Raw genomic sequence first — 18,970 nt, 5'->3', positions numbered from 1 at the left:
GCTGTCTTTCTGGTCATGATGTGACTTAAATACAGTGCCCAGGGCATCACGTCCTGGTGTAACTCTTGCAGATCTTGTCACTGGCTCCGCAGCCTGGACTGGCACAGAGGGTGAGCCCTGCCCACCTGTACTCATTGCTGGTGCCCATGACAGAGATGGGGCAGGCTCCTGTGCAGGCCTTTGCTTCCTTCTCTGAGGTTCCTACACTCTTGGTTCCCTGGTTGATTGTGTGTTTCAATGGACTGGCTGCTGTGGCTGCCCTCAGGACAAAGCAGGAAGGACTGGTGCTAGTACTGCTGGCCTGGTCCCCGGGCTTCGCCCACCATGGTGTTGTCTTCACGATGTCTGCAGAGGGTGACCAGTACCCGTGTCCCCTGCAATGAAGGCTCAGTGTCAGGTTTTTACTTTTGAATTCAGTGGTGTCTGAACCTTTCTTTCCAATTCTCTTACAACTGAAATTCTTCACCCTTTTCTTTTTTCTTCAATATATGCTTCAGATATGGTTATTTTAAGGGCTCTGAATAAACTGATGTCTGTGTCATCCACAGGTCTTCCATCTCCCCGTTGCTATTTCCGTATTTCTTACTTGTTATGCATTCCTCATAATTTTTAGCTTAATTCTGAGAGCTGTATTTAAGTCAGTGGGCTCTGTGGCTGTCAGGCTGGGTGTGGACTAGGCTCATCCCAGTGCCCTCGCTCCCAGGGCACAGCTTGAGATGCATGGGCACAGTGGAGTCTAGGGTGTGTGGCCTTTGCCCATACATTCCTAGGAGGGGCTTCTGGGGCTTAGGGCTCCACATACAGGTCCTCTGACCTCCATTTTTTTTTTTTTTTTGAAGTTTTGAGCTCAGAGCCTTGCATTTGCTTAGGCAGATACTCTACCTGATGACACCCCAGGCATCCTCAGCTGAGTTCTGCTGTGCTGTTTGTTGTCCTGTGCCCTGTTCTCAGCTGTGGCTGAGAGTGAGGAAAATATGCATATCCTGCTCCTTGGTTCCCACATGCGCTCTGCAGATGTATACCCAGGTCCCAGTGTGTGTCCCATGGAGGTTATGGGTGATTCAGGAATCCCCCATGGCCCTCAGGCTTTAGATCTTACTTTTCCTGACTCTAGTTAGTGCACTTGTGTCCCAAGTTCATAAAACGTTTTTTGTTAGTCCAGCAAGTGCTTGATTTTCTTTACTATGAACTAGTGGCTCCATGCAATGGGAGAGAAGGTTCTGATGCTTGGGAAGGAAGCTGAGTTTTTGACTCTCCAGGAATCTGATCAGTGAGAACCAGGCAGCCCAAGCCTTCTGCAGTTTGATGCTGCAGGGCTGTGGTTTGCAAGGGACAGGCCATGGGAAGCCTGTGTACGCACACGTCACAGGCTTTGTTGGGACTTGTCCAGTCTGTCTCCAGGTGTTAAACATGAAACCTCTTGCTTGACATAGTGTGGGAGACAGTACTCATCCCTCGGTGAAGAGCTGCCAGCTGCCTTATATTGGGTTTCGCTGACGTTACCCACTGAAGTGGGATTTCTGTAATCTCTGAAACTCACTGTGTTTGCCTGCAGATCAGAGCCTGAGTGTGGCCGGCAGGTCTCCTGCCACAGTGCATAGGGACCTCTGGTGGTCCTCACTCCCCAGGGAAGAGCACCACAAGACCTGCTTTTAGGGTCTGTGCTTGCAGGACCTAAAGAGTGTGGTTGGCGTGAGTCCTGGGATCCCTGTCCGACACTGACCTTCCCATGTCTCCTTGTCCTACAGTGTCCGTGAGGCCGCCATGACCAGCCTGATGGACCTGACACTTTTGTTGGCACAGACGCAGCCTACGTTGATTGCAGCCCCTGTGTGAGTGCTGAGGGAGGCCAGCTGGGACAATCCCAGGGGCCTGTGCCTTCTCCTGACACCACACTCAAGTCCTGACCCACACAGCCTGCAGCTGTCCAGAGCCCTCCCTCTACCCCCGGACAAGGCTCTGAGCCTCCCTCTCACCTGCCTGGGCCTCCTTTGGGCCTGGGCCTGTTAGACAGCCAGCTTCAGAACAGGGAAGCCTCTGGGCTCAGAGACCCCGCATTTGAGGCACCTGACAGGATGGGCCACCATCACTTGGTCAGTCCTTGGACCTGGGGTCCTTGCTGTGAGTCTGGGCCTCCTCTGCCACCTTGCAGAGGCTTCAGAGTCTGCCATCAGGTTCCTAGCTTGTGGCAGTTCTTGACCTCTTGTCCCTGTGCCTCTCCCTTCCCCCTGCTGTTCCCATCCATCCCTTTCTCCTGCCTTATCTCCCCTCTCTTCCCATCTCAGCCTGGCCTCTCCTCACCCTATCCTTCTCTGTCTACCATCCACTCCTGCCATGCTGTTGGTTCTCATCGCTTCCCTTGCAAGACCTCAGCAACATTCGGTGCATCTGCCATGTGGCTCCAGGATGTAGTGATGGCAGAGTGTGGTCTGCTCTGAGGTGGCCACAGTAGCCATGTGTGGGGTGGGACTGACACCCTCCTTGGCTCGCAGGTGTGAGCGCATCATGTGCTGTGTGGCTCAGCAAGCAAGCGAGAAGATAGACCGGATCCGCGCCCATGCCGCCCATGTGTTCCTGACCCTCCTGCACTTCGACAGCCCTCCCATTCCCCATGTGCCCCACCGGGGAGAGCTGGAAAAGCTGTTTCCCAGGTACTGTTGGGGTGTGGGCCCCTGTGGCTCCTCTGAGTGGGGCCTTGATGAACTCACTCTCTTGCAGGTCCGACATGGCCTCTGTGGACTGGAAGGCGGCTTCCCAGGCCTTCCCTCTCATCACCCAGCTCCTGGGGCTGCCTACTTACCGCTACTATGTCCTACTAGGGCTGGCTGTATCTGTAGGTGGCTTGACCGCCTCAACGGTGAGAAGTGGAACAGGGGTGTGACAGCGCCTTCCTCCTGGGGCCAGACCTGCTGGATCTCATGTGGGAGGGCTGGGCCTTGGGGCCAGAGCCTGTCTTCCCTTCTGTCGGCTTCTCCCTCCTCTGTCATTTCCGCTCTTCTTTCCCTCTCACCACCCTCCATCTCATTTGGTTGGAGTCAGCAGTTCAGCTCCTTGCCCATGTCCTGGGGGACCAAGGGCAGGACTCTGGAGAGCTGCTGTCACGTGGCTGAGCCTGGTGAAGGTGACTCCACATTTTTCAGTGGAAGGGGGTGGGGCTCTTTTGATATTGGTACCGCTGCCCTTGGCCCCAACAGGGTGTCTGGTCTTTCTACAGCCTTGATGCCAGACATGTCTGAGGATCAGGACATCTGATGAGTTTGGACTGTTTCATAAAACATTTAAATTCTGTTCTTACTGTAAATGAATACTTGCGTTTTCTATTACGTTTTTAGCTCCTACTGTATGAGGGGCATTATATTTTCTTAAGCTTTTCTCTTGGCAATTAGAAACAAACACAAAAGTTCAGATAATTGTGTAACAGCTTCCATGTACCAATGCCTGGCTGGTTTCACTCCATTCCTGCTGCATGACACCAGCACTGATGCACCTTGCTAGTTTCTTACCAGAGAAGACTTTGAACTAATTCCAGAAATTGTATGCTTCACTGCATAAGTTCCTCCCCCCGCCCCACCGTATCTCTCAAAAGGTGAAGACCTGTCACACACTGTGGTCACATTTCAGATGATCAGGCTCAGGTCCCTCAACCTTCCCAGACTCACCTATGTCAGAGTCAGAGAGGCCCTGCCATGCTGGGTGAATCACCTCAGACATGGACAGCACCTCTCTTCTGTCTCCCTTGCACTGATTTTCAGCTGTTCTTTGAAGAATTGCTTGTCTGGTGTTTCACCCTTTCAGTTTAGCTCATGTATCCTCAGGATGGGGTAACGTGTCTCCATGCCCAGTCCAGCCCCCCGATGGCATGAGGGCCTGCTTGTGACCCCTGTGCCTCCTTGTCTCCTACCTTCTCTGTGGTGTTAGTCTGGGCTTAGCAAGTGGGCGTCTTGTGCTCTTGGTTCTCTGTCCTCTCTGCTTAGAGGCACAGTCCTGTGCTTGGCCCCCTCACTGTCCCCATAGTCTAGTCTCTAGGGTCTTTGATCCCTGCGTACAGTGGTGTAGTCTTATCCAGGTTCTGTGCTGAGCTGTGGAACTTGTGATGCTGGTGCCCTGGTGTTACATAGTGGCCCCACAGTTGTGTCCTGGGCAAAGTGTGACTGTGTTGGGCTCAGGCTGCACTGCTGCTTTCTGGGGTTCTGTCCCAATGCACATGCTGCCACAGCAGCTGAGCACCTGCAGGATGCTTGGGACTTAGTAGGTCAGAGTTGTCTCCATTTGGCAGTGACATTTTTCACTATAGTCAGCCTCAGGGTAGTGTGTGTGTGTGGGAAACTGGCTGCCTCACAAAGCTACTTTTTGGTGTCACAGATCAGGCATTCCACGCAGAGCCTCTTTGAGTATGTGAAGGGAATTCAGAGTGATCCGCAGGCCCTGGGGAACTTCAGTGAGACCCTTCTGCAGGTCTTTGAGGACAACCTCTTGAACGACAGGTGAGTAGCACCTCTCTCCTCTCTTTCCAGGACACACATTAATTCCAAGTAGCAGGGTGGAGCGGGTTTACTGCTTGGGCCCCTGAGTCCTGGCCGGTACCATTTCTGAGGCCTCTCCCTGCCAGCCCTTGGACAGGGAATGACTGTGTGCACAGGAAGGAGATGCCACAGGCGAACCCTAAGTGAAGTGAAGGTGGCCTCTGTCTAGGAGGTTGGATGTCTTCCTGAGAAGTTAGTACCTGCTTTCTAGAAATCTTTGGCTTCAGGATTTTGGTAACTGCTCTTATGTGGAGGTGGAGACTATGGGCTTTGTCCTTCAATTGAGACTGTTCTCCTGTGACTCTCTGGGAATATGCAAATGACAGGAACTCTGGCTGATGTGCCTTTCATGGGGCCTTATCAGCCACCTGGCCAAGGGAAGATTAGTTTAGCCATCAGCAACCAGGACCTCTCTTTAGTCATCTTTTCTTATCTGTTCATAAGCACCACTGTTGATGTATTAAACATAAGAAATCACATATGAACACACGTGAAGCATGTAGTGTGGTGTGCTGGGGTGTGTACCTGGAGGTCTCCTCCCACCCCCCGGAGTCCTCCCTAACACCCACCCCAGCACCCACTGATTTGCCATGGCAGAGACTGAGTTTGCATTTTGTGGAATTTTATGTAGATGGAGCCAGGCAGTGTGTTCTCAGGGCTCATGTCAGTTAGCGTAGTCAGTTTGCTGGCCTGTGCCTCTTGTTGCAGTTGAGCCTATTGTAGCTGGGAATGGACTCCTCTGTCTGGGTTTCGGAGCCATCTGCATCTGGGCCTTATAGACAGCCTCAGTGGAAACACAGGGACTTGTCTGGATGCATGTTCCCTCTTCTCAGGTAAACACTGAGCAGTGGAAAGGGCTAGGTTACATGTTAGTGAGTGAGTGTTTTGTGCTGCCATGGTAGCACCATGAGTTCCAGCTGCTCCATGCCCTGCCCAGCACTGCTGTGGTCAGCCTCTCAGGTGGCCATCTTGTTGGGTGCTTAGTGTATCTGTTTGTACTCCTGGTGCCTGAGGTGCAAGCCATCTCCACATGCACCTGTCCTCTATGGGGAAGGGTCTGGACACTGCGGATGCATGCTTATTTTAATTTTGAACATGGATGTCTGGTTGTTCAGCACCATTTGTTGGACTGTCCACGTGTTGCTTTTGCATCTTGTCAAACCTGATGTTGGACTCAATGCCTAGCCGTCTGTGCATCTCTGCAGCAGGAGCCCGTTCTGACCACCAGCTGCTATGTAGCAACTGAGATGAGCACTGTCAGCTCCCACTCTGTCCTTACTGTCCACGGTCATGCTGGCATTTCCTTGGTGTTTCTGTATAAGTTCTAACACCGGCTTGTCCGTTTCCAGTGTCTTGTGCCAGGGTTTGGTCTGGGACTGTCTCACTTCCAATCCATCTGGAAAGTCGACTTTGTAGGAAGGAGCCATTCTCCTCCAGCAGCTGTGCCTGCCATTTACCTGGGTGCTTGGTGTTGGTCTCAAGGCTCACTCATCCTTTCCTCTCAGGGTGTCCGTGTCATTGCTGAAGATGCTGAACCAGCTGCTGGCCAACGGGTGCTTCGACATCTTCACCACTGAGGAGAAGTGAGTATTTGTTCAGGGCTTCCTGTCTGTGGAGCTTGGCACATTTTATTTCATTTATTTTTTGACATGGGGTCTTGCTGAGTTGCCCAGGCTGGTGCTGAACTCGGGATGCTCCTGCCTTAGCCTCTCAAGTGGCTGGGACGGAGGATGTGCATCACTATGCTTGGTCAGCTCACATTTTAAAGACACAGCACTCAGATCAGGAGCTCAGGATCCAGAGATGACTTTTCAGGGCAAACCTAGTCAGCAGGCATTGGTGGGTGGGGTGAGGTGGGGAGGCACCTCATGTCCAGGTGGGAAGATAGACCTGAGAAGATGAGGTGTCCCCTGTGTCAGGGCTGCTCTGGAAGCTGCTAGAGCCTGAGAGGTGAGAAAGGGCATGGCTGGATGGTGGAGGGGAATGGGGCAGCAGAGCAGGGGGCCGTGAGGCAACAGGGCCCAGGTGCAGTGCCTGTGCCCACCGCAGGTGAACTGAGGCTGGTGCAGCCCAGGGCATGGGATGGGTGCTCCTCCTGTACATGAGCAGTCCCCACCACCAGGTGACATCCCTGAGCTCTGTGACAGTCTGGTGCTGGGCCAGCTTCATGAGTTAATGAGCCAACGTGGGCATGTTTTCTTGCTGCTTTGAAAACCTGGTGAATTCTATGCGGTTGGGCTGGGGACTTCCATATTTCATGAGGACTCTTGAGCATCTATGGGGACAGTTACCTGGAAACAGTCTGACCTTTTTAGAGCTTACTTTTTAAACTGTTGAGGGATTCAGACAGCTGGGTTCTTAGGTTGATTTTTCTCCCCAACCCCCCTAGACTCTACTTACTGCCATTTGGTTTCTGAGCTTTCTGTACCAGCTAGGGGGGAGCTATGTTGGAGCTTTCCTGTCATCTTTTTTGGGTGGTTCTTTCCCTGGCTTTGGGCAGTGTCCTTGTGCTCACATGCTAACCAGGACTTGGGTGAACCCTCAAGGCCCAGGTGCCCCCGGCCTTCATTGCTCTGCCTTGAGAACCTGTATATGCTGCACACCCAGCCGGGGCTGTAGGAGGCATGGCGGCTGCAGGCTCGCCTTGCTGGTTCATGAGTTTCGTTCCGTTTTTGACTATTTTGGGTGAAAAAGGATCTGTTTTTGCGAGATGCCTTGGATGCTCCCCTCTGAATTGTTAGTGTGGCCCACTGATTACCTCATATCTGCTGTTGGAACCACTTCCGCATTCAGGCACACCCAGCTTGGTTGGTGGATGCTAACCCTTTCCCATTCTGCATGATCTGGCAAATACCCTGCCTAAGAGCTTAACACGTGTTTTCTTGGTTTAAAAATTTCAGAATACATTTTGTAAAAAGTAAAAAGAGCTATAGCTCTTTTTATTTCTCTTAATATCTTGTCAATTTTTGCTTTATGGGTTTAGAAACTGTATTTTTGGTGCATACAGATCTAGAGTGGGATATTAATTTTCAAATGGCCCTTTCCACGCTGGAGAAATACTTTGTTTACACACTCCTTTGTCTTATCTTGCTTATTCTGACTGTACACTTTTACTTACATTCAGTTATTAGCAGCGTATGTAGTTTTGTGGAAATTAATCTGACAAGCTTTATCTTTAACTGGGTCCTTTAATCTTCTTGGTTTTAAATTTGCCACTTAGATATATTTTTCTGTTTGTTCTGCATTCCCTCTCTCCCTCTGCCACTTTCTATTTGATGAGTGGAATCATTTTTATCATTCCATTTTCCTTGTGTATCTGTTTGGGGCTTTTCACTCTTTTTCTGTGTTCTTAGTGGTTATCCTAGGAATTAAAACTTTTAGCACATCCTTGACTTACCAAATTCTTATTTTTAATTCTGCCTTTCTTGGACAATGCCAAGGATATTAGAACATGTGAGTTTGACTCCCCTCTGAGTTACATATTATTTCCATTTATTCTTCTCTGTTTATTTTGAATCATCTGTGCCCCTCCCCCCACCGTTTTTTTTTTTTTTTTGGTACTGGGATTAAACCCAGGACCTTGAGCACTCTACCCCTTGAGCTATGCCCCCAAGCCCAAATTATCTACATTTTGTTACCTTTGTCTCATTGCTGTATTTTAAGGTTTCCCCATCATCTTCTTTCTCCCAGAAAGGACCCCTGGTAAGACCTGCTGGTGGTGATGCTTGCTGGCTTTACCTAAAAGCTGTTTGCAGAGGACACTTGTGCCATGTGGCTGAGCTTTGAGTCCTCAGAGCACCACTGGTGTGTGAATTCACAGGGTCTTTGTGGACCAGGGAGCTGTGGTAGACCTGGAAGGTCCCTGACAGAGCCACATGGAAACAGAGAGATAGCAGAATCAGATGTTTGTGTTCTCAAGAGCGGCCACTGGTGGCTATGCTGAGCCCTCATGCAGGCTGGGGACCACAGCCCTCACCAACACCATGGTCACTTGGTCTCCAACAAGCATTTTAGGAAGCTAGAGAGATGCTGGAGGGAGCCAGGTCAGAGAAGGGTGGGGACCTCTGAGTGTCCTGGGGCAAGGCCACCTTTGCCACGTCATCCAGGGGACAGCAGTGTTCTCCTCAGATGGGTTGGCCTTGGAGCTATTGTCACGGACCAACCCAGAAGTACAGCAGTTCTCAGGTCACTGGGAGAGGTGAAGGTAGAGGGGCTAGCTAAGGCTCAGTTGTCCTCCTTCCTGTGACCTGGGCCACCACATGGTCTCACTCAATGCCACGGCACCTGTTGGGTGGGGTCTCTTCTGTTGAGGTCAGTCACTTGGCCCTGTGGTCACCTGGTGATGGCAGCTAATGTGATGCTGTGTGCTGTGGAAGCTCTACTCTAGAACAATGTACTTTTCTTCCAGCCACCACTTTTGTGTGAAGCTGCTTGAGCTTTGTAAGGAAGAAATCAAGAAGTCAAAAGACATCCAGAAACTTCTGTCAAGCATCTCAGTGTGAGTTTTAAGTGCCTCTGGCCTGAGCAGCCAATGAAAGGGATTTGGTGGCTCCAGGTGGGAGGTGTAGTTCTAATCACAAAACTGTCTAAGATCACATGTTCTAATGTCTATTTAAGACAATGGTAACAAAAGGTAAGAATACCCCAGGGGTGCTATCAGCAGTGGCAACTAAAGAGGGTACCGCCAGAAGTGGCCAGATTGCAATCCCTCCCTGTGGGCAGGGGAAGTCATGACAGGAAGGGGGAGTGTGCATCCAGCTGCCATCCTTATTTGAGGCAAATGCAGTTCTCTTGACACACACTGATTGTCTCAGGTACCTCAATCTTCAGAACTCAGGTGGATGGTCCCCCAGGACATACTGGCCTTTGGTCAGACACCTTTATGGGCCCACAGACACCTAAGGGCCAGGGATCATTGTGGGAAGTTGGGCACCTTGCTGATCTTTGAGGATATCAAAGATCAGAGCCTGCTTTCACTGTGTGATACTCACATACCAGCACACATTGCACAGGTGTGCACAGAGGCACATGCACACGCTAGTACACAATGCATAGATGTGCACATGCAGGCCCACAAACGCACAGGTGTGCACACAGGCACACATAGTGCTTTGGGCCTGTTGCCGTGCTCTTTCCAGATCGCCTGTGGGCCTCAGCTTCCCAGCTGGCTGAAAAATCCTTGGGTGGCTAGCTGTGCAGTACAGCCTCACGTCACCCTGCTGGCTTTCCTGCAGGCTCTGTGGGATGGTGCAGTTCTGCGGTGACGTGAGGAAGAAGGTCCTCCTGCAGCTATTCCTCCTCCTCTGCCACTCGTTCCCAGTGGTGAGTGTCTGCCTAGGACCCAGGTCCACACCAGCAGGCCTGCTCAGATGAACACTGTGTAGGTGCACCTTTAGAAGTCCAGGCAGAATGGCATGACAGGCTAGGGAGAAGGGTTCTAGGTGTGAGGCAACCTGGGTCCTAGGTTAGTTTGCCTGTTAGTATGGACCAGAACATGGGCATCTGCCCACAGTTGCTGGCACTGAGCAAGGTGGTGGGGGAGGCCCTGCCAGCCCAGCTCTAGGACTCTAGGTCTCGGGCTGAAGGAACTCACCCACCCCAGGGACAGAGCTCTGCACCAGCTAGGGTTATATTTCCTAGCACTTCTTTTCCTAAAGAGCTCCTTAAATGACCAAAGGTGAGGACTTCATAAAAGGTGAAAGTAATTTTCATGAAGTACAGTGGTTTTTGAGGTGGAGTGGTAGGACCCACAGCTGATCCAGCTTGGAACCATCAGAAATGCAAACTCTCAGGGGCAAGTAAAGGGATTCTGAGACCCCATAAAGCATGGTATCACAGGACACAGAGAAAGAAAGTGGGCGAGCCAGCTTTCCTGGTGGAATGACCCAGCCTGCGGGAGTCCCCATCTTGCTCTCTAACAAGGGTTGTGGGGCCAGCAGAAGGTCTTCTTCTTTGCTACACACTCCATGGTAGCTGAGGTCTTTTTGAATCAGGGTAGTCAGCTCCCTCCATTTTTGGGGCTTTGCAGGACCCTCATTTTCCCTGGGGGTGATGGTATGTCCTTCTACTGATGTGCTCTGTTCCTGCCCCAGATCCGGAAGGCTGCAGCGAGCCAGGTGTACGAGATGGTGCTCACTTATAGTGACATGGTGGATGCAGACGTCCTGGAAGAAGTCATGGCTGTGCTCAGTGACACAGCCTGGTAAGTGGGGTCTGCTTAAGCCTGGTACTGTTCCCTCACAGCCTCTTGAGGAGAAAGGGGGAGTTCTTAGTCCTTGATGGCTGGCTTCTGGCCTTCATATGGAGAACTCTGGCCTCACACAGGGCCATGGCCAGGAGATAGGCATCTCCTGGGGCTTCAGATGGGAAAATGTTCAGTGTGAAATTGTTTTTCCTCCCGGAGTTTGTTGTGAGTGAAAGCCCCCTGCTTGTCAGAGGCTGGTGGCTTTTTTTCTACAGCTGGGCACATGGCCGTCTGTGTGCCACTGGTACTGACACTGGGGAACAACAGCCCCCCTAGTGGTTCAGAGTGTCAGAAATGCAGGGAAGCTATTGCTCCTGGGTTAGGGATACGTGAGTGCCAGTATATGTGGGTGGGCATTAGGTGGCTACAGCAGCTGCTGCCCCTATTCTTCCCACCACGAGGGTCCTGTGGCCTTTGCTCTGCCTTGACAGGCCCTGGGGACATGTCTCAGAAGTCAGGGGTGCAGGAAAATGTCCCTGTCTGCCCTGAAGCCCACCCCTGCCTCAGTCAGGGTATATGGAGAGTGGGAGAGTGGCTGACAGTGTGGGGCACAGGTGCCTGGGCCAAGGTCTGGGGCTGGAAGCAGCTGCAAACAGGGACTGTGGCAGTCCCAACAAGCACTTAGGTGATGCTTCCTGTGATCCAGAGACTGTACGTACAAGTACATGCTGTCACATGCAGCTGTGTGCACACAACTGTCACATGCTATCACGTATGTGCCCAGCTGCCCACACAATTAGATACACATGCATGCAGCTAGGTGGGCTGAGGAGCTGCTTCTGCCCCTTCTTATTCTGATGAGGAAGATGACATGCTGACCCCAGAACACTGGCAGCAGGACTGTTGGGATAGGCTATGTGGTATGTCCACAGGTGTCCCTCAGAACAGTGGCCTCCCCAAGGTCTCAGGCCAGGATGCAGCCTCCTGCCTGGACAAGACCTGTGAGGGCCTGGAAGGGCAGAGGGCTTCAGGGCTTCCTTGAGGTCTCCTGGACTTGCAGGGGTGGACGTTTTTGTGCCTCAGCAGGAACCTGTCTCAGCCGCCTTCTGACATTGGAGGAGCTGGTGGTCACAGCATGGCACCAGGGCTACCCTTTCTCATCTGTCCTGCTTTCTGAGACCTGTGAGGCCTGCTGTGGGGCAAAATCTAAAACAGCTTGAACAAGGGCACTCAAGAGATGAGTGGCCGACACTAGGGACACCTGGGTGGGTCTGCTCTCTGTTCCATTGAGGGTGGAGCTCGGGGGAGGCTCTTCTGTTAAAATAACTCCAGTCTTTAAAAACAGCTTCTTGTGTCACAACAGAAAAACATGTTGGATAGTTCTGTTTTTAATGAAAGCAGTAAATGGCTGAATTCCAATTCAAGTAAAGCTTCTGGAATCCTCACAATAAAGCCCATGCACACCTTTCTGTAAAGCCCTTGTGAAGACATCTTCCTCAGGCTGTAGGTTCGCCTGGTGTCTTGAGTTGGCATGGAGCCTGTGCCACACTTGGCACATCCGCGGGTATGTGGCTCACCCTTCCTCTCTTCTTTAGGGATGAGAAGCTGCCAGTTGTAAGAGAGCGGCGGAATCGCTTGTGTGACCTTCTTGGAGTGCCCAGACCCCAGCTAGTTCCCAAGGTAATCCCTGTCACTGCCCAGCACTGTGGGGACAATGTGGTGCTGATGCTGTCTACCTCTTGAGCTTTGGAGTCCATAATGTTCTAGGACCCGCAGTCCGGGTCAGCTTGTTACAGTCAGTGTGTCCACATGGCCTGTCCCTCTCCTGTCACTGCCCACGTCTTCCCTGGTCCCATTGGGCATGCTGATGTGGTGGCCTGGGCAATCTCTGTGTCCTCATGCTGCTGGTTGCCAGGTCTGCAGCTCTTGGAGGATTCATGTTGCCCCAGCTCCTCCCTCCTCTAGACTGACAGATCCTTCCTTCCTTATGTGGGAGGGAGGCCTGGCTCCTGTGCCCATGTCCATCCTCACCACCTTCCACTCTGAGTCCCGTTTTCCAGGTTGTCACTGGAGGGGTTGGGGTGTCCACAGTATGCAGGCTCAGTGCTGTCATTGGTGCCCTTCAGACCTCTTCCTGCGTTCTCTATCTGTGGGGTCTGTCATGTATTCTGCACGGGGCAGACATCTGCCGCAGGCTCCTTTCACCTTTGAACCAAGCACATTCAAGCTGCTGCTTCCCCTTCTTTTACTGTCTCAGATCTTTGCCTCCTCCCAGGTTACCTACGCAGGTGGTCTGATGTTTCCTCATAGAAATTCAGAGTCCGCCTGGGACTGGTTGTTGTGGACGGGTTAGGCTGTGTTTCCGTGTCCCCTCTGCTCTGGGCCGAGCACGTCATCACCACTGACCTGTCAGGTGGCCACATGTGTGTGGCTCTTTGGATTCTATCTATGTTTCCTGGATCTTTCTGTCCCTCCATAAGCCAGGCTCAGTGTGTCTGATGGAGATGGAGAAGGCATGTTGATGGTGCCTTCCTGTTTCCTTCTCTCCAAGATTGTCTTGTTGGCCCTTCAGCTTTTCTTGAACTTTTAGAACCAGTGTGTCAGTTTGCACTCGCCTGCCAGGCTTGCCTGCCTTTGCTGTGTCCAGGTGGAGGGAACCCAGGCCTCCAACCCTGGCCAGGCTCATTTGCCCCTTGCAGCTTCCTGGCCTTTGTCTCAGAGCAGAGCTGTTTCACCTCCTTGTGACTGCTCTTGGTTCAGCCTCTGATGTTTTCCCTCTGCATCTCAGTTTGGGAAGTTCCTGCCCCCCTCCATGCTGGCTGAGTCGAGCTGTCCAAGGCCTTCCTCACCGATAGGCACTGCCTTCGGATTCCTGCCTCTGCTCTGTCCCAGCTTCTGTGCTCCCACTCACCTCATTGCACCCCCTGGGCTGTTTTCAATTTACAGCCTGCATCTAGTCTGTCTGATGCTTGTTCTGTTTGTCGGTAGTGCTGTTTCTTGGCACATCCCGTAGTTTTCCTTGGGAGCCAGGTGTGAGCTAAGTGGTTTTGGCGAGATGTCTCTGGATGGAGCCGCTTTATTGATGTTCACTGTGGTGTTGGTCCCAGGGGCTTTCGGTTCCTTCCGCTCCATTTTGTCTCTACTCTTGTCTTCCTGAAGGGCCCGAGTCCTGCAGCTCTCTGAGCCAGACCCCAGCTTCATGCTGGAGCTGGTGAGGGCAAAATAGTGTGGGGAGCATTCTATAACTGTTCAGTCAGCTTCTATCCTCGAGCTGTGGCTGGTCTATGTCCTTCCTGGTGCTCCTTTCATTTCCCCTTCTGTTAACCTGTTGTACAGTTCTCCTGCCGTCTGTCTGTGGTTATGTTGAAGATGACCCTCTTTCTTAATAATCACAGTCTGCAGGAGTCAGGCAGTGGCTTGGTGCCACCTCTACCCCTTGGCCTTCCGGCTGGAGTTGGCTTCCTGTTGGGTCTGCTCCTCCCCTGACCTTCAGCACAGCCCTGTGGGCACTTGACATCTCTGAGGAAATTCTCTCCTTTTCCTTGCCTCCCTTATGTGCTGGACTGAGTCCCTAGGCCCGAGCCTCTCCCTCACTGGAGCAGTAGTGTCTATATAGGGCGTGGACACCAACCTAGAGGTTTCCAAGTAGCACCTCCAGGAGCAGTGACGATGGGCTACCTGCTGTGGCGCAGTCTCACCTATGTCCTTATTTAGAGAGAGTGTGAACACATCAGATGTACAAATTAAATGTGCTTTTTATGTTCTCATTAGGGAAACTTTGAACATGCAGGAATGAAGCTAAGGAGAGTAGTTTAGTGACACTGCCCAGACAAAGCTGAGGCCACAGAGCCACCTCCACGTGGCTCAGGCTCCCAGGGTCTGGGATGTGGCTTTCTGCAGGAACACAGCATGCATTTCTCCCCACACAGGGGCCAGAGGCTGGGGGTGGATGAGGAGGCAAGACTGACCAACCTAACACTCATGTCTCTCCCACAGCCCACAGTCACTGAAGCCAGTCCTGGGAGCTGAGTGGCCTATGGCTGAATGTCCAGCTCAGAGGGAGGCACTGAACGCTACAGCAGCACGGAAACCTGGTGCTACGTGGCCTGTGTCGACCGAAGTATGGCTGCTGGTGCACCTGCTGCCAGGCCTGGGAGGCCGTCACCAGGCAGTGGCATTTCATCATGTGCACACACTGCTCTGTATGCTTCTGCCTTAACACAATGCACTGCCCATAAAATCCTGTACCAAGTGGTTCCTGCCTCTGCCTCTCTCTAGGGCTGATGCGTGAGGGGGCTGGGAGAACCCTGTGGGCTGGAGGAGGTGATGGGCTTCCCCTCTTTCTGGAGGCTTTGGTGGGGCTAGGGAGCAGGGCAGGGCTGGTCATAGCCACTGAGATGACGGTAAGTTGCATGGTGGTGTTGTCAAGCTGTGGTGGCAGGTGTGGGCAGCTGTCCCCCACATGTGTGCTTTAGAGACCACTGACAGCCAGGCATGCAGCCCAGCTGTTTTACAGAGGTCTGAGTAAGGGACTGGCAGAATACAGCATGTCCCCTTGAACAGTGTGACTCTTCTGTTCCTGCCTGTGCCTTTTTTGTGTCTTTTCACACCTGTGCAGAATGGATACTGGGCCTCTTAAGGGAAGCTCCTCCTGCTCATCTGTCCTGTTATGGCAGCCCTGGGTCTCACCATGTCATTGCTTGGGAAGGGTGGCCAAGCAGTCCCAGAGCAAGTGTCCTCTCTGGGCCACTGAGGTTGGATGAAGGAATGGTGGCAGGAGAGTTGGCAATGCTGCCACATCAGAGCTATGAGCCCAGGACTATGACGACAACCTTTTGCTCAATTTAGCAGCCTGCTCCTCAGGGTGGCTGGGGCATATCCATGGGGTTCAGCCACTTGGCTCAGGGGAGTCAGGCTCTAGGGTGTACAATCTGCCAACTCTGAGGAGTCACTTTCTAGGCCTGGGTTAAGCCACCAGGCCTCTGACTTCTTTGTGACCAGTGGCCTTCAGCCCTGGAGGAGCCTGGGCATGTGAGTGGGGTTCTGACTCTTTGTTCTAGCTGCAACACATGCCTCCCTCCTGGACTGTGATCTGGGCTCTTCATGAACCAGGTGTAGCCACGTTCACGTGTGGGAAAGGCTCTGCTGTCCGGTCTGCTGGGGAGAGGCAGGCGGCTTCTGAGGAGAACAGAATGAACTGGTTTTAGTGTAATTTAAAAACATCAATTCCAGAGGAGACAGCATTTTAAACCCAGAGACGGGTCAGTTAATTATAGACCTGTTGGCCTAGCAAAGCAGTTCCACTTTCCTTATAACTGTGATTCAAGGAAAAGCCATGTCCCCTGACCAGACATCTGGGTGGAATCCCATCCCTCACCAGATACTTGTTCCTTGCAGACACCTGGTGGCCCAGGAACCTTCTCCAGCAGCACAATGTGTGTCTGGAGCTCCTAGGTCAATGGGAGCCCTTCCTACTTACAGCTTCATGACATCCAGGTGGACATGGCCAGTGAGGACCAGTGTGGCGAGTGGAGCAGTGGGGTCAGGAAAGTTCTCTGAAAGTGCATTTGGGAAGGAGCCCCGGGGACAACAGCACATGCCTGGCCAAAGATGAGCAGGCCCAATGAGTCCACAGAGCAGCAGGAAGGTAGCACAGGAACAGAAGGTACAAAGGAAACTTGGGGCCACCTGCCCGGGACAAAGCACACTACAGGGGTCTGGGACTGTGTGCCTGGGACATAGTGTGTGAGGGGAGACAGGGCTGCTGTCCAGCCACACCTGTCCAGCAGGAGCCCTGGGGACTCAGGTTCCTGCTGAGCCTCAAGTCTAACTGTAAATTCTGATTATGATAGCAGGATGAGGGAGGATGAAAGGCCCTGGGTAAAAATCTAATGGGAAATGTAACGGGGACCTTAAACAGCTGCATACCAGTGTGGGAGGAATCCTCACAGAATTCCTTCCTGCACTGAGGGGTGGAAGGGATGCATCTCCCAGAGCCTGTGTGCTGCCCGAGTGAGTCCGAGACTCCTAAGATGGAGCCTCAGCAGACTTCCTGCTCCACATGGCAGGTTCTGACCCAGCAGGGGATACAGGGTGATTTATACAGAGCACATGAAGACAAACCACCACAGCATCAACAAAACCAAAAGGACTGGTACTGCCGGTTCAGGTACAAAAGCAAATGGGTAGCAATTGTCAAGAGACTGGACAAAACGAAGCGCTCCTAGGAACAAAAAATGTGAGAAGTAAAGGTGAAAGGTCAGTGTAAGTTATACTCCAGCTACATGGGGCTGTCAGAAGAGGTCACCCAGAGGGGCAGCTGGGAGACATGCCTACACTGTCCCTGGGTCTCAGAAGGACCTGGTGTAAATGCTGCACTCCAGTTAGACACAGCAGGCCCAGGCAGGACGAGCTGAAGAAGGTAAGGGAGACAGTGGGCAGCAGCTCCCCAGCATTGGGCTCTGGCGCTGAGGAAAAAGTGAGATGGGGGTCACCAGAGAAATTCACCTTAACCGATCCATGTATGCAGTATAGCATTCTCATGAACTGAGCCTTTCTAACTCATGGTGGTTTCTTCATCTTGGCCCTATTAGCATTTGGGGCTACCATGACCATTGCAGCCTGCATGCCAGTTGTGACACAGTTGTGTCCAGACACTGCCAATGCCTCCTTAGGCACGCCTGTCCCCAGCTGAGACTGCAACTCTAGTGGCAAGCTTTAGGCAAAAGGAAAACCATCCCAGTTAGATGGTGTCAACTGCAGGGAGGGTGCTGAGAGCAGTAAGGAAACTGACTGTGTGGTCAAGAGCATGTGGCTAATCTGAGTGTTTTGCATGTAGAATCCCTTCAGATGGACAGGAGCAGCAGGAGAGCATCTCAGGTCCTGGGGACAGGGAATCCCTGTCATCGTGGTTAGGTGTGCCTGCCGACCTGCCAAGGGCCACCCCAACAGGAGCTGGTGTACACCATAGCAGAGAAGTGGTATGACAGGGAAAAAACACCCTACCAAAGAATGGCAAGAAAAAGTAGGCAACCTGCAAAAAAATAAAACTTTAGAAATGAATATATCAGCACACACAATGTGAGTGTGTTAAATACTCTGTTTAAATGACATAAATGTCCTATCAAAGAACTGCTGGGTGCAGTGGTATATGCCTGTAATCCCAGCTATTTTGAGGTGGAGGCAGAGACAAGATGATCACAGTTTGAGGCCAGCCCTGGCAAAAAGTTATCAAGACCTTACCTGTAAAATAGCTTAAGTGATAGAGCACTTGCCGAGCAAGCACAAAGCCTTGAGTTCAAACCCCAGTGCTACCAAAAAACAAAAGGGACAAAGACTCTTGGGCTGGATGAAACACAGCTGTGTGTGTTCAGAAGTGCACGCCTAGAACAAAAGAGAAGACAGTCGAGGAAAGAGGCGCCAATCATAGCTGGCAAAGAACCAGGTCCCATACCAGGAGATGCCTGCTCAGTGTGCCAGGAAGCAGGGATCAGGCAGTGTTGACCAAGGTGAGATACTCCAGCTCAGAGAACAGGATGACAGGCCTCTGCCCTCGTGTGGACCTGATTATAAAAGTAAGATTCAGGCCTGGGGTGGTGACATATGTCTATAATCCCAGCACTCAGGAGGAGGATCGTGCAATTCAAGGCCAGCCTGGGCTACATAATGAGACCATAACTCGATAAGTAAATAAACAAAGTAGCCAGATGCAGTGAGTCACATCTGAAATCCCAGCTACTCAGAGGTGGAGACAGGAGGATCAAGGTTTGAGACCAAGCTAGGCAAAGTTAGCATGGAACCCTATCTGAAAAACAAACTAAAAGCCAAAGGGCTTGGGGATGGAGCACCTGCCCAGCAAGCACAAGATACTGAGTTCAGTTCCCAACGCCATAAAATAAAAACCCACAAAAAATAAAAACAAGAGCCAGGCAAACCCACTGCCTGTGTGTCAGTGACATTGAAACAAAAAACTAGTGAGGATGGACTGAAACTGAAGAAAAGCTTGGCTTAGGTCTAGAACAGAGCTAAAATTTTGATATCAAAATTATAAAAGTATAAAAAAGTTATAAAGGAAGTTACAAAGCATTTGATCAAAGTTAGTAAAACACTGGCTGTGAACTACAACATGAGGAACTCGCCTGAGGTGGTACTCAAGGGGTTCTGAGAAGGGGGAGTCAAAGGAAGCAGAGAAACTGAGTCAGTGTGACAGGGAATTGTGCAAGTGGCGAGGTTCAAGAACCCCTGTAATGCTTCAGTGCAGACC

General features: G+C 51.8%; 2 protein-coding genes across 7 annotated transcripts in view; one reads left to right on the top strand and one right to left on the bottom strand.

The window, feature by feature from the left end:
• Window positions 1-14,961, top strand: part of Tbcd (tubulin folding cofactor D) — a 147,113-nt gene extending 132,152 nt beyond the window's left edge. Inside the window, exons 30-39 of the mRNA XM_074044806.1 lie at window positions 1,749-1,832; window positions 2,493-2,651; window positions 2,719-2,857; window positions 4,363-4,484; window positions 6,029-6,106; window positions 8,932-9,021; window positions 9,758-9,845; window positions 10,616-10,725; window positions 12,303-12,387; window positions 14,704-14,961. Coding sequence (XP_073900907.1) covers window positions 1,749-1,832; window positions 2,493-2,651; window positions 2,719-2,857; window positions 4,363-4,484; window positions 6,029-6,106; window positions 8,932-9,021; window positions 9,758-9,845; window positions 10,616-10,725; window positions 12,303-12,387; window positions 14,704-14,736 — 988 coding nt within the window. The 3' untranslated portion in view covers window positions 14,737-14,961. The remainder of the gene's footprint in view (window positions 1-1,748; window positions 1,833-2,492; window positions 2,652-2,718; window positions 2,858-4,362; window positions 4,485-6,028; window positions 6,107-8,931; window positions 9,022-9,757; window positions 9,846-10,615; window positions 10,726-12,302; window positions 12,388-14,703) is intronic.
• The window catches only part of B3gntl1 (UDP-GlcNAc:betaGal beta-1,3-N-acetylglucosaminyltransferase like 1), a 111,258-nt gene continuing 106,732 nt past the window's right edge, over window positions 14,445-18,970 (bottom strand). For all 6 annotated transcript variants that reach the window (XM_074044812.1, XM_074044813.1, XM_074044814.1 and 3 more), the window contains one exon: window positions 14,445-15,885. Coding sequence is in view for 2 of the 6 variants with exons in the window: in XM_074044814.1 (XP_073900915.1) it covers window positions 15,832-15,885 (54 nt within the window). In the remaining 4 variants the exon portion in view is untranslated. The remainder of the gene's footprint in view (window positions 15,886-18,970) is intronic.

This window comes from Castor canadensis, chromosome 11 (genome assembly GCF_047511655.1).
Source record: "Castor canadensis chromosome 11, mCasCan1.hap1v2, whole genome shotgun sequence".
Classification (NCBI taxonomy): Eukaryota; Metazoa; Chordata; class Mammalia; order Rodentia; family Castoridae; genus Castor; species Castor canadensis.
Note: the sequence above shows the minus strand (reverse complement) of the source record. Positions and strands in the feature narration are given on the sequence as shown.